Here is a 12,664-nt window from a genome sequence, read left to right as displayed (position 1 = left end):
ATCCACTGTGTTCTAGTCTCGAGTGTTACTATTAAGAGGCTCAGTGCCATTCTAACCGCTGACCCTTCCTATGTGGTCTGTTTTGCATCTGATATTTCATGATGCGCCTTGATGCTAGGCAGTGGATGGGCCCTTTTCATCTGGAAGCACAAGCCCTTCCTTTATTTTTTTAAAATATGTTTTTATTGATTTTTAGAGAAAGGGGGAGGAAAAGAGCGATAGAAACATTGACAAAAGAGAAACATCACTGATTGGCTGCCTACTGCAGGCACCCTACCAGGGATCTAGCCCCCAACCTGGGCATGTGCCCAGACCAGGAATCAAACCAACAACCTCTTGGTTCATGGGTCGACACTCAACCACTGAGCAACACAGGCTGGGCAGCTCTTCCTTTCTTTTTTTCTTTTTTTTAATATATTTTATTGAGTTTTTACAGAGAGGAAGGGAGAGGGATAGAGAGTCACAAACATCGATGAGAGAGAAACATCGATCAGCTGCCTCCTGCACACCCCCAGCTAGGGATGTGCCCGCAACCAAGGTACATGCCCCTGACCAGAATCGAACCTGGGACCCTTCAGTCCGCAGGCCGACGCTCTATCCACTGAGCCAAACCGGTTTCGGCAGCCCTTCCTTTCTTACTCTTATTTTTCTCTGATCTCTAAAGCTCCTGGTCACTTCCTCCTTTTCCCCCCCTATATGCCTCCTTTTGTTTTACTTTCTGGAAGTTTCTCAATTTCTCTTTAAACCCTTTTGTTAGAATTTTCCATCCCTTCCCTCGGGGTTTTACTTTTCAAGTGTGTTTTCTTAGATGCCATCCTTTATTATAGTATCTCTTATGTAAAAGTATCAATAGTTTTCTTTTTCCTTAAGTTTTACTTTCCATTGCTCCGGACAAAGTTGGGACCTGCCAACCGTGGGTTTCACCATGGGGTGATCCGGCTAACTGCCTTGTTGGGGGACCCCTGGTGTTAGTACTGTAAGGTGTTTTCTCTCACTGGTTAGATTATCCAGGGAAGAGCCTTCCAGTCTCTGATCTGGATGGCAGAGTTCAAGAAACCACCTCTCAGTAAGTAAACTTCCACTTCTCTATTTTCAATGCAACTGTTCCCAAATATCCTTCATGCTGAAGACCCTCTGTTTTCCATCTCCAACAAAAAAGTCTCCAGTAATATTATGGGTTGGAGGTGAGTAGTTGCCCAGATATACGGAGTAAAGGAGGAGATGGGAGGGATCTAAATACTTCAAAGAATCCTTCTAATGTTAGTACCACCTACACCCCAGTTGTATATGATGCTAGTAATTCAAGGATATATCAAGTTGCTTCTAAACTTTCTTCACTGCTGGTTTAGTTTCCACTTCACTGCTAAATCAGTTGCCACTGCCCAACCGGTGTGGCTCAGTGGTTGAGGATGGATCCCTGAACCAATTTTGATTCCTGATCAGGACACAAGTTTGGCTTTTGGGCTCCATCCCCAGTAGAGGGCGTGCAAGAGGCAGCCGATCAGTGATTCTCATCATTGATGTTTCTATCTCTCCTTCTCCCTTTCTCTGAAATCAATAAAAAACAAACATGTTTTTAAAAAGTTTTTAATAACATCAGTTGCCACTTATCCTTCTTTTTTTCAGTTTCTATCTAAAACTTTGCTATTACCTCCTCTTTCTTTTTGACCCCTTTATGAAATCCATATTGTTATTTTACTATTTTTTTAAACTTTTTCTTTTTTTTTTTTTTAATATATTTTATTGATTTTTTACAGAGAGGAAGAGAGAGGGATAGAGAGTTAGAAACATCGATGAGAGAGAATCATCGATCAGCTGCCTCTTGCACACCCCATACTGGGGATGTGCCCGCAACCAAGGTACATGCCCCTGACCGGAATCGAACCTGGGACCTTTCAGTCAGCAGCCCGACGCTCTATCCACTGAGCCAAACCGGTTTCGGCTATTTTACTATTATTATTCTTAATCCTCACTCGAGGATATTTTTTTCCATTGACTTCTAGACCAAGTGGAAGGGAGAGAGAAGAGGGAAAGTCCCCTGTTGTTAATTTTGATATTTTTCCATTGCTTTTTAGAGAGAGAGGAAGGGAGGGGGAGAAACAGAGATAGAGAGAAACATCTTTGTGAAAGAGACACGTCGATTGGTTGCCGACCAGGGCCAGGGATCTAGCCTGCAAGGGAGGTACGTGCCCTTGATCTGAACCTAACCCAGGACCTTTCCTACTGCAGGCCACAACACTCTATCCACTGAGCCAAACCAGCGAGGGCCAGATTCCCTCAAGTTCAACTGGAAGTCTCCATTCACTCGCTAACCCTATGCAAACTGGTTTCATTCTCAATCTTCCATAATCTGTCAACAGTGATCCATCCAAATGGGTAAATCTGCCACAACTCACCAATTAGAACCCTTCAAGGGTCCCAGATGCCTTCAGAACAAAGTCCAAATCACTTAGCTCGCAAACCTTTTCCAGATCTGTCCGCTCACTCCAGTCTCACCAGCCACACCTCACCACCACCACATTCCATTCGCTCTAACCGAATCCCTCGCTGTCCCTTCCCCTTCCGATGTGCTGGACCCCTTCAAGCACCATGCGCTTGCCTGTGCCAGTTCCTTTTTCCTCTCCAACCAGGTGGTTAACGCTTTAGATTCCGTCCAAGCGGCACCTCCTCCCAGAGTCCTCTCTCTGTGCTCCTGGTGACACACCTGAGGGCATAAATCTCTAACAAAACGCCTGTGCCGCTATCGCGGGAGAGCCCATCTCACCCATCTTTGTACACCAGAGACCGCCACACAATGGGAAAACCAGAAAGGGAAAGGTGAAAAGGCTGAAACAGGCCGGCTTCTGAGAACAGACTGCGAGTCGGTGCTCCAGCTGGGCTCCCGTGCAGGGGGAAGCGCTCGGGCGAAGAATGCAACACTCACCACGTCCAGCTCTCCCCGGGCCCCCACAGACGGCGGCGCCGGGCGGGCACACAGAGAGGGTCCCACGGCTGCGTAATCGGGAAGAACGCCCCAGAACTCCCACCATCATCACCTAGCGCCAGCAGACGCCCAATTAATTCTTACAGAAGAAACTAACTATAGACCACAGGATAATGTCGTGAAGGTTGGACGGGTCAGAACCGCCCCGGGTCACAGAATGTTCAGCTCCTCCGGTCTCTGGCGCTGGTAGCCCTGAGGCGGCGGCGCAGAGCTCCCTGGGAGTTGTAGTTCGCCAGGTGAGCCGCGAAAGGCGAGGCTTCGCTGAGCATCCTGGGAATTGTAGTGTCGGCTAGAGATCCGCTCTGGGCGCCGGCGCAAACCGACACTCCCTTCCTTCCGGGTCAAACGTCGCGCTTCGCAAAAGGGGGAAAATCCTGTGGGTTCCCCGAGTGACTGGCAATGGCTACCTATAGCCTGGCGAACGAGCGACTCCGCGCCTTGGAAGACATCGAACGGGAAATCGGCGCCATCCTTCAGAATGCAGGTTCGGGAAACGAGGACCGGAAGGCAGAGAGCGAGCCCGAGCCCCGAGCACGCGCGCCAACCTGAGATTGGGAGCGGGGCAGGGGAGGATCCCGGGTGCTAGCGCCGCGAGGGAGGGCGGGGCTGAGGGGTAGAGGGGCTGGCCCTTGGGCGGGCTGGACTTCGGGACTCCGAGTAGCCCTGCCCTCTCTCTGCCCCTGCAGGTACCGTAATCCTGGAACTTTCCAAGGAGAAAACCAATGAACGGCTGCTAGACCGACAAGCGGCGGCTTTCACGGCGTCGGTGCAACACGTAGAAGCGGAGCTGTCGGCTCAGATCCGCTACCTAACCCAGGTGTGCGGGTGGTGGGAGGTGCAGTGTGCCCAACCCGGCTCTCTGCCTTAGCCTTAGCCTTAGCCTTAGCCTTAGCCTTCTGAAGGCCCAGGCGGAGCCTTGACCTCGGGAGTCAGGCAGGACCAGGCCGCGCAAGCCGGCGCCAAGCCGGATGAATGACCCTGGCAGGACTCCTCCGTTCCAGGACTGGTTTCTTCCTCTAAAAGGAAAGGCGGCCCTGCCTTTTCACGGGTTTCATCACGTGAACCACTAGATAAGGAAGGGGAGGGCTGGTAAACAACCCCAGAGCCATAGGACTTTGTTCCTAGAAACTGACCTCAGGCCGAAACCGGTTTGGCTCAGTGGATAGAGCGTCGGCCTGCAGACTGAAAGGTCCCGGGTTCGATTTCGATCAAGGGCATGTACCTTGGTTGCGGGCACATCCCCAGAACGGGGTGTGCAAGAGGCAGCTGGTCGATGCTTCTCTCTCATCGATGTTTCTAGCTCTCTATCCCTCTCTCTCTTCCTCTCTGTAAAAAATCAATTATATAGATAGATAGATAGCTCTCTATCTCTCTCTCTTCCTCTCTGTAAAAAATCAATTATAGATAGATACATAGATAGATAGATAGATGTTGGCAGGTAAAACACATTAAAAAAAAGAAAGAAAGAAAGAAACTGACCTCAGGAGCCTGAAAAGCTACTCCTGAGAAAAGAGATGGGGATTCTGAAGTCATTACAATAGCAACCACTACTTACCAAATTTTTACAATGTACCAGACACTCTGCATGATCTTATTTAATCGCACAACTCTAGGGATTAGTTGTTGTCACCCCCATTTTCCAGATGAGGTGATCAGAAGTTCAGTGGTTTGCCCTAAGTCATCCAGCTACCATGTGGTGTGGATTCAGACTCTGGGAAGAAATGAGACAAGAGACCTGGTGGCTTGTTGGGAGATGGATAAGGGAGGGGGTGCTTCGTTGACCAGTTGAAATGTCCTCTAGGTGGCCACAGGGCAGCCCCATGAGGGCTCCAGCTACTCTTCAAGGAAGGACTGTCAGATGGCACTGAAGCGAGTGGATTATGCTCGCCTCAAGCTCAGTGATGTGGCCCGAACCTGTGAGCAGATGCTGGAAAACTAAGCCAAGTAGGCAGAGACATCGTGGAGGGAGATCACCACCTCCACCCGGGACAGAACCTGGAGACCTGTAGGATGAGGAGCACAGGCTGCCGTGCACGCCCTGCCCACCACTCTGTGCTGGCACCTCCAGCGGGTGCCCCTGCTCTGACTTCACCAAAGTGCTAACAGGCTCAGACAGGAGGCGAGAGTCAGTCACCCAGCCCACTTCCTCCGATATTTCGTGTCCTTGTCCGCTTCCGCAGACTTGAACCAATGAAGACACATTCTTCATTGGAAGAGATAAAACAGGAACTAAGGGTTTTAATAATAAAAAACAACAATAAAGACTATCGCTGGGGCATATATAAGTGTCACAAGGGATTGAGGAAGTAAATCCAGCCGGATGGCAGCTGGTGGCTGCTGAGGGAGGGTGGGAAAACCCAGGCCTTAAGTGTGGGATCAGGGGAGGAAGCAAGTGAGGGCTGAAGTTGGTGTGGTATAGAGAGAGACTTTGGGGAATGGGGCACCATCAGCAGAGAAGCTGAAGCCAGGAATCCTGGTAAAGGGGCAAGGGCATGAGGCCAATGTATACAGAAAGAAGAGTCAATAATTAGAAAAATAACTTTTAGTAAAAATAATACACATTCAGAATTTTACACAATATAAAGACAAAAAGAAAACAAGCAAAAGAAAATTCCAACAGGGCAGTGGCTGGTTAAACAGTAACAGATATGTGCAGAGTGCCTACTATGTGCCAGAGAGAATGTTCCCGTTTATCAGATGTTTCTGGTAGTGAATAAATCACATTTTCTACCCTCACAAGCTCCCATTCTTAGCCCAAGTGTTGGAATATGGGGCCACAGGAATATATTGAAGCTGCAAATCTGGAAAAGACATTGGGAGATGAGCTCTGAGATCAAGGGAAGTTGGAAATGATAGCTAGAATTAGAGAATCAGACTCCAAAACATTTAATCAGACAATCTGGTACACAGTAGGTACTCAATAAAGACTTGTGAATTAAATGAATGGCTCCCACTTTCTACCCCTTCATCTCCCACTGGTCTGCTCCAGCTGCCATCTCGATGTTCCTTCAAGCACTGCCTGGGTTTGAGGGCCAAGCACTGGTCCCAAGGCCCATGGTGGCTTCCCTCCCTCCCCATTCCGTATTCTGCTTGACTCTTCTCACGTGACCTATGGTCCATGGTGCAGATAGCCTTCATGTTTGTCTGCCTGGGGTGGATTTCCAGCTATCTGGAAGCTACTGGGATCAGGGAACTGGTCCCGCATGGAAGGCTTCCACTTCACCTGGAGAGTACTGCGGTGACTGATTTCTCCTCTTACACAGCACATAGAGAAGGACTCCAGTGAGGATGAAAATGAAGCTCAAGAGAGCCAGCACTGGCGCCATGATTATCCCAGGTGTAGGACCCACATTTCCTTCCAGCTGCTTCTGGTTCGCCCCAGCTTCAGGCCCAGTGTCTAGATTGTGGCCCACAGAGGAAGCAGTGGTTTCGGGGGAGTGGATGAGCTTTGTATCCAAGGACAGTGTTGGTACAGGAAGGGTAGGCTGCTGGGTAGACTGCAGGGTGAGTGGCAGGTACGTCTGAACAGGGATGTCTGTGACGGCAGGTGCCCCTTCAGTGGACTCGGGAATCGGGGTGCTGTGGGGAGGTGAATGCTCCTGCTGGACCACTCTCCCAGAGTAAGCATGTCCACATTCTGGAAAGGCAAGAAGTGAGGAATCATGGTTATGAGGAGACCGGGTGAAGAAGCAGATAGAGGCAAGGGTAGTGGGTTAAGGGGAATATTGGGAATATCGGGAACAGTGGAAGACCAGGAGAGAAAGGTGGGGGAGAAGGAAGTGAACCAACTGCAACATGAGACCACTGGGACAGAGGTGTGTTCTGACCTGGGTTGGGCCCAGTCAGTGTTGCTCAGTGGTTGGATGTCGACACATGTACCAGAAGGTTGCTGGTTGATTCCCGGTCAGAGCACATGCCCAGGTTATGGGCTCAATCCCTGGAGGCAGCCCATTGATAATTCTGTATCTCCCTTCCTCTCTCTAAAAATCAATAAAAAATATTTTCTAAACGAAAGAGAGAGACTTGGGTTGCAATCTGCTAGGAAGTAGCTGTGTGACCTTGCCCTTGTCTCTTAACCTCTCAGGGACTCATTTGTTTCAGTTGTAAAGAGGGGATAATTTAGTACCAAGGGCCATAGTAGCTGGGAGTGTTACATGAAATAATGTAGGCCAACAGAGCTCAGAGGGCAGGAAGTTCACCACGTATGTTATCAAGACTTTAGGCGGGATGTGAGAAACACTTTGTATTTTAATGGTTGTGTATTTCTTTTAGGAGAAAATACAACCAGTAAATTTATGATTTCACAGATATTATCGCCTAGGGCAAGTTGCTACTTAAGTTTTCAAAAGTAGCTTGTGGCCCGGCCAGTGTTGCTCAGTTGGTTGAGCTTCATCCCATGAACCAGGAGGTTGTTGATTCTATTCCTGATCAGGGCACATGCCCAGCTTGTGAGCTCAGTCCCCACTAGTGGGTGTTCAGGAGGCAGTCTATCTCCCTCAGTCTAAAATCAATAAGCCATTTTTTAAATGCCTTGTGTACACTTAAGATTTATTCATCTCAAAAAGAAAGAATACTCATTTCATTGTGTGCAAATTCTACCTAAAAAGAAAAAAGGAACAATAAAATACTGAATTGTATATGCATGCCGAAATGTTTGGGAGTGAAGTATAGTCCTGCCTGCAACTTACCTGGAAATACATTAAAAAAAAAAAAAAAAAAAAAAGGTGGGCCCTGACTGGTTTGGCTCAGCGGGTAGAGTGTTGGCCTGCGGACTGGAGGGTCCTGGGTTTGATTCTGGTCAAGGGCATGTACCTTGGTTTCAGGCACATCCCCAGTGGGGGGTGTGCAGGAGACAGCTGATTGATGTTTCTCTTTCATCGATGTTTCTAGCTCTCTATCCCTCTCCTTTCCTTTCTGTAAAAAAAATCAATAAAATATATACATATTTTTAAATAAGGTGGATTGATGATAGAGGATGGATAGACAGATGAATGTGCAATAAAACAAATATAATTAAAATGCTGTAAAGTCAATATTGCAAAATATAAAATGTATTTACTTTATCATGTACATATTAAAATATGTAAAATATAAACATAAAAACTAAGTATTATAGAATCTAGGTCGTGGGTATATGGCTGTTTACAATTCTTTCAACTTTTCTATACTGTGTCTTTAAGTTCACATAAAAGAATGGAAAACAGAGGAATCCAAGATGGCTGCGCCCAGGTAAACACCTAGCCGCAGCCGCACACAACAATTTCAATAAAATACAACTAAAATATAAAATGAACATTACCCAGAACTACAGGAAAGTCGACTGACTGGAAATTCTACAACGAGAAGCAAGGAGAAAACCAGAAGGAAGAGCAGAGGAGCTGTAAAAGCCTAAGGTACGGAGACACTGCGTGCACGGAGAGGACAGAGCCGGAGAGGAGGGTGGCTGAGTGCCTGGCTGGCGTTCCCAAGCGGGAAGGAGATAAACGCTCCGACTGTGCTCGGCCCCAGTTCTGACTGCTCTGAACCCCAGTTCTAGGCCATACCCCGGGGACCCAGGCTCTTCCATAGGGAGCCGGGACTGTGAGGCGGAACCCAGGGGAGCGGCGAAAGGAGGTCCCGGCGGCGCACACATTGCGCGCAGAGAAGGGACAGTCGGCTGTGCCGTGGGATTCGCCCTGGCGGGAAGGAGACAGGGGCTCCAGACTGCTCTGAACACCACCTCCAACCCCACTTCCAACTGAACTGAACCCCAATACCGGGCTCATTGGGGGAGAGCATAGACTGTTTGGTAGCAGGCAAAAATCGAGGGCACCTTTCTCTCAGAGGCGCTTGCAGCAAGTACTGAAGGACCCTGAGACCCAGGAATTGCATAGGGCAGGGTTGACGGAAGCCAAGGCTGTAGGCTCCCATCCTGAAACTCCGCCCCATCTGTAGCTGCGAAATTCGACAACGAAATAGATCACAAACGAAAGAAATGGAGGACAAAAAGCGACTGGATATAGAGTTCAAATCTACGCTTATAAGGTTTTTCAAGAATTTCCCAGAAAAGATGGATAAGATCTATGAGGATATGAAAAGGGATCAACTAGAATTAATAAGGAATCAACAAGAAATGATAAGGGATCAACAAGAAATGATAAGGGATCAACAAGAAATAAAGAATACATTGTCTGAAATAAAAAATATTATACAGAGTCCTAAAAACAGAATGGAAGATCGCAAGAATCAAGTCAAAGATTTGGAACATAAAGAGCCAGAAGACACTCCTCCACAGAAGCTAGAAGGCAAGAGAATCCAGAAAATTGAAGATAATGTAAGAAACCTCTGGGACAACTTCAAGCAAACCAACATCAGAATTATGGGGGTCCCAGAAGATGAGAGAGAGCAAGATATCGAAAACATACTGAAAGAAATAGTGACAGAAAACTTCCCCCACCTGGTGAAAGAATTAGACTTATAAGTCCAGGAAGCGCACAGAACTCCAAACAAAAGGAATCCAAAGAGAACCACACCAAGACAAATCATAATTAAGATTCCAAGAGCAAAAGACAAAGAGAGAATATTAAAAGCAGCAAGAGAAAAGCAGGTAGTTACCTATAAAGGAGCACCTATACGATTGTCAGCTGATTTCTCAACAGAAACCATGCATGCCAGACGTGAATGGCAAGAAATATTCAAGGTGATGAATAGTAAGAACCTACAGCCAAAGATAATCTATCCAGCAAAGCTATCAGAATCGAAGGTCAGATAAAGAGTGTCACTAATAAAAAAAAGCTAAAGGAGTTCATCACCACCAAACCAGAATTATATGAATTGCTGAAGGGGGTTCTTTCGGAGGAGAAAGTAAATAAAGATAAAAATTATGAACAACAAATACGTAACTATCAACAAGTGAATCTAAAAACCAAGGAAATTAAAAAAAAAAATCTGATGAACAATATTAACTGTTGAATATAATAGAATCAGAGGTATGGAAGGGGAGTGAACTGATGATTCTTGGGGAAAAGGGGAGTGGGGGGATGTGGGAAGAGACTGAACATAAACTGTGCACCTATGGATTAGGACAATGGGGGGTGGGGAAAGGGCAGAGGGTGGGGTGGGAACCTGGTGGAGGAGAGCAATTGGGGGGGGGGAGGAACATTTGTAATAATATGAACAATAAAAACTTATTTAAAAAAAAAAAAGAATGGAAAACAAGAATAGTGTCCCGATTTCAAGGAAAATATTAAGTAAAGAATAGCACAAGGGTGAACTAGCAGAAAATCATGAAAGTGGTAGAGAATGATGTTTGGTGAACAGGGACTTAAGTGAAAGTACTTTGGCCAGCATCAGAAGAGGATGGTGAGGACTAACGGGGAAAAGTCTGAGGCCAGGAAAATCAAAAGGTGGAGGCGGTGAGGCAGAGCCTGGAGAGGAGGGGGAAGCACTCACCTTTCTGATCAAAGCAGCTGGTCAATTCAGTCACCCACGGCTCTTTGCTGCCCCCGCAGACCCTCCAGGAATCTACTTGAAACCTTCGGAGGAACAACCTGGTTTTAGTTTCACGAGGGCCCCCCTCCCCCTTTCCCACCTGTTTTCCTCATTCCAAAGACTTGAGGTCACCTCCCCGAGCTAAGGGAGCTGGGAATTCCCGGAAGGTGGAACAGGAAAGTGAAGGGAGATGTGGGGAATTTTAAGGGAAAGCACCCAGAGAAGGGTTAGGTGCTCCCAGGAGTCCAAGTTTGACCAGAGAGGGTCCTGGGGGCACTGGGCAGGGAGGGAGTGCCAGGCGCTGCCTTAGGGGTGGGTGAGGTTACCTGACATAGCTGCCACAGGAAACATGACCTTTCAGTTTTTGTCGGATACTTTCCATGAGTTTAACCGGTGGAGGAGAGTCCAGGACTTTATGACAAAAACAGCTTCCCATTCTGCTGCCCTCATTGCCGGCGCCTGAGTGGGACAGAGGAGGTCGAGCTCAGGTTCCCGGGCCAGGTGCCACCAGCGCGTCACAAATCCTCCAACCCACTGCCCCACTGCAGCCTCTCCCCTGGGCCGGGCCTGACCACCATGCTCACCCCACACAGCACACCCCTAAGGACTGTTCCTGCCCTAGCCGGTTTATTCCGCCTGGGCACTGGTGAGTCTGCTGGTTCCATTCCGGTCAAGGGCACACACCCCGGCTGCCCCTCCATTCCCAGTAGGGGGAGGGGGTGTGTGCAGGAGGCAGCCAACCCATTCTCTCTCATCCTCTTTGAAAAAAAAAAAAAAATTATATATATATATATATTAGCTCTAACCGGTTTGGCTCAGTGGATAGAGCATCAGCCTGCGAACTGAAAAGTCCCGGGTTGGATTCCGGACAAGGGCATGTACCTTAGTTGCGGGCACATCCCCGGGGGGGGGGAGGGGGGGAGCAGGAAGCAGCTGATCGATATTTCTAACTATCCCTCTCCCTTCCTCTCTGTAAAAAAATCATATATATATATTTAAGTCAGTCCCACAGCTGACTCCAACTCCAGGCAGCTGGCCCTCCCCCTGCCCTGGCTGCCCTGGGGACCTCCAGACGCGCCTGGCTTCCCAACTTATCCAACTCCATGCCGAGGCCCTAGTGTCTCCCCCACACACACAGCACACATGCACACTCACAAACAGCCACCCCCTTCCCTGGATTCGCGGGTCTGGATCCCAGCTCGGCCCGACGCACCTGGCTCGATCAGAAGCGCTAGCAGCAGGAGGAGGAGGTGGAGCGCGGGGGATCCGGGCCCCCAGCTCCATCTCATCTCGGGGCCGCCGGGCCCAGCCTGGCTCCCCGGCAGGCTTGGGGGAGGGATGCTCGCTCGCTGGGCAGGTTTCGCGGAGGCTTTCGCTTCCTTCGCCGGCTGCACCTGAGGTTCCGGGGGAGACGGGGGCTGTGGGCGCGGGACTCCGGCCTCGACGGCGGCGGCGGACGGCGCGCGGCGGCGGCGCGCACCCTCCCTCCCGCGCTCGCAGCTCAGCTCGCGGCGGCGGCGTCTCGAACCGACAGGACAGCGTGGTCGGTACGTCCACCCCGTGCGGCGGACTCCCGCGGGTGGGAAATTCCCGGAGGCGGAGCTCTCCTTCGCCCGCGCCCACGCACCAGCCTTCGTGGACGGGCGGGCCGGGAATGCCTGGAAAGAAGGAGACGGGACGCTTGGGCTTCCGGGGCGAGGCGGGCAGGTGGCTGCGTGTCGACGGGGATGCCAGCCGCCCCTGCCGCTCCGCTCCCCGGCGGGCCCTGGGGGCCTGGGACACGAGCGAGAGGTCCGCCAGCCACCTCCTCCTCCAAGATGCTTTCACTTCCCCGCCTGGCTCCGCGGGATGTGTCACATGCCCGGGGTGATGGGACGGGAAGGTCCGCGGGCTTCCGGAACCCACCCACGGCGCCAGGACGCGAGGAGGGGGCCACGGGCTCCGCCGCCCTGACGTCACCCCGCCCCCCACCCCGAGGTATTTACCTTCGAAAAGGGGTGGCGGCTGCAGGTACCGGAGGATCGGAACGGCCAGGAGAGGCTGTGTCTACGGAGGGGCGCACCGCAAACCGATCCAAACTGAAGGGATGCTGCCTCCTCCCACACCCCACAGGCGGATCCGAAACTCTCCCCTCCCTGCCAGACCCTTCCCCACGGGATAGGCCCTCCCTCGCCTCTGCCCTAACTCAAACCCTGCCTTTGAAGGTTGGAG

General features: G+C 50.0%; 2 protein-coding genes across 2 annotated transcripts; one reads left to right on the top strand and one right to left on the bottom strand.

Annotated features, from left to right (window-relative positions):
* Positions 1-3,290: 3,290 nt before the first annotated feature.
* Positions 3,291-5,250, top strand: MED11 (mediator complex subunit 11). The gene is made up of 3 exons (XM_084863335.1): positions 3,291-3,467; positions 3,670-3,800; positions 4,785-5,250. The coding sequence occupies exons 1-3, from the start codon at positions 3,383-3,385 to the stop codon at positions 4,920-4,922; spliced, it is 354 nt and encodes a 117-aa protein (XP_084719461.1). The 5' UTR covers positions 3,291-3,382; the 3' UTR covers positions 4,923-5,250.
* A 260-nt stretch (positions 5,251-5,510) lies between these two features.
* On the bottom strand, positions 5,511-12,551 carry CXCL16 (C-X-C motif chemokine ligand 16). Its single transcript, XM_084863313.1, has 5 exons — positions 12,439-12,551; positions 11,667-12,111; positions 10,780-10,912; positions 10,415-10,497; positions 5,511-6,620 (listed from the first exon to the last, which is right to left on the bottom strand). Exons 2-5 carry the CDS (start codon positions 11,740-11,742, stop codon positions 6,169-6,171), a joined length of 744 nt encoding a protein of 247 aa, XP_084719439.1. The 5' UTR covers positions 11,743-12,111; positions 12,439-12,551; the 3' UTR covers positions 5,511-6,168.
* Between the last annotated feature and the right edge of the window lie 113 nt (positions 12,552-12,664).

This window comes from Pipistrellus hanaki (genome assembly GCF_964339955.1).
Source record: "Pipistrellus hanaki genome assembly, chromosome: 16".
Lineage (NCBI taxonomy): Eukaryota > Metazoa > Chordata > Mammalia > Chiroptera > Vespertilionidae > Pipistrellus > Pipistrellus hanaki.
This window is presented reverse-complemented; position numbering and strand designations above follow the sequence as displayed.

What these genes read in the sequence shown, in the direction of transcription:
- CXCL16 (XM_084863313.1), bottom strand. Translation starts at nt 11,742, where the DNA reads ATGAGATGGAGCTGGGGGCCCGGATCCCCCGCGCTCCACCTCCTCCTC. An exon ending in TCCTGTGGCAGCTATGTCAG is followed by an intron (nt 10,498 to 10,779) that starts GTAACCTCACCC and finishes GTTCCTCCGAAG; the next exon opens with GTTTCAAGTAGATTCCTGGA. An exon ending in CAGCTGCTTTGATCAGAAAG is followed by an intron (nt 6,621 to 10,414) that starts GTGAGTGCTTCC and finishes TTGCCTTTCCAG; the next exon opens with AATGTGGACATGCTTACTCT.
- MED11 (XM_084863335.1), top strand. Translation starts at nt 3,383, where the DNA reads ATGGCTACCTATAGCCTGGCGAACGAGCGACTCCGCGCCTTGGAAGAC. An exon ending in CGCCATCCTTCAGAATGCAG is followed by an intron (nt 3,468 to 3,669) that starts GTTCGGGAAACG and finishes CTGCCCCTGCAG; the next exon opens with GTACCGTAATCCTGGAACTT. An exon ending in AGATCCGCTACCTAACCCAG is followed by an intron (nt 3,801 to 4,784) that starts GTGTGCGGGTGG and finishes AATGTCCTCTAG; the next exon opens with GTGGCCACAGGGCAGCCCCA.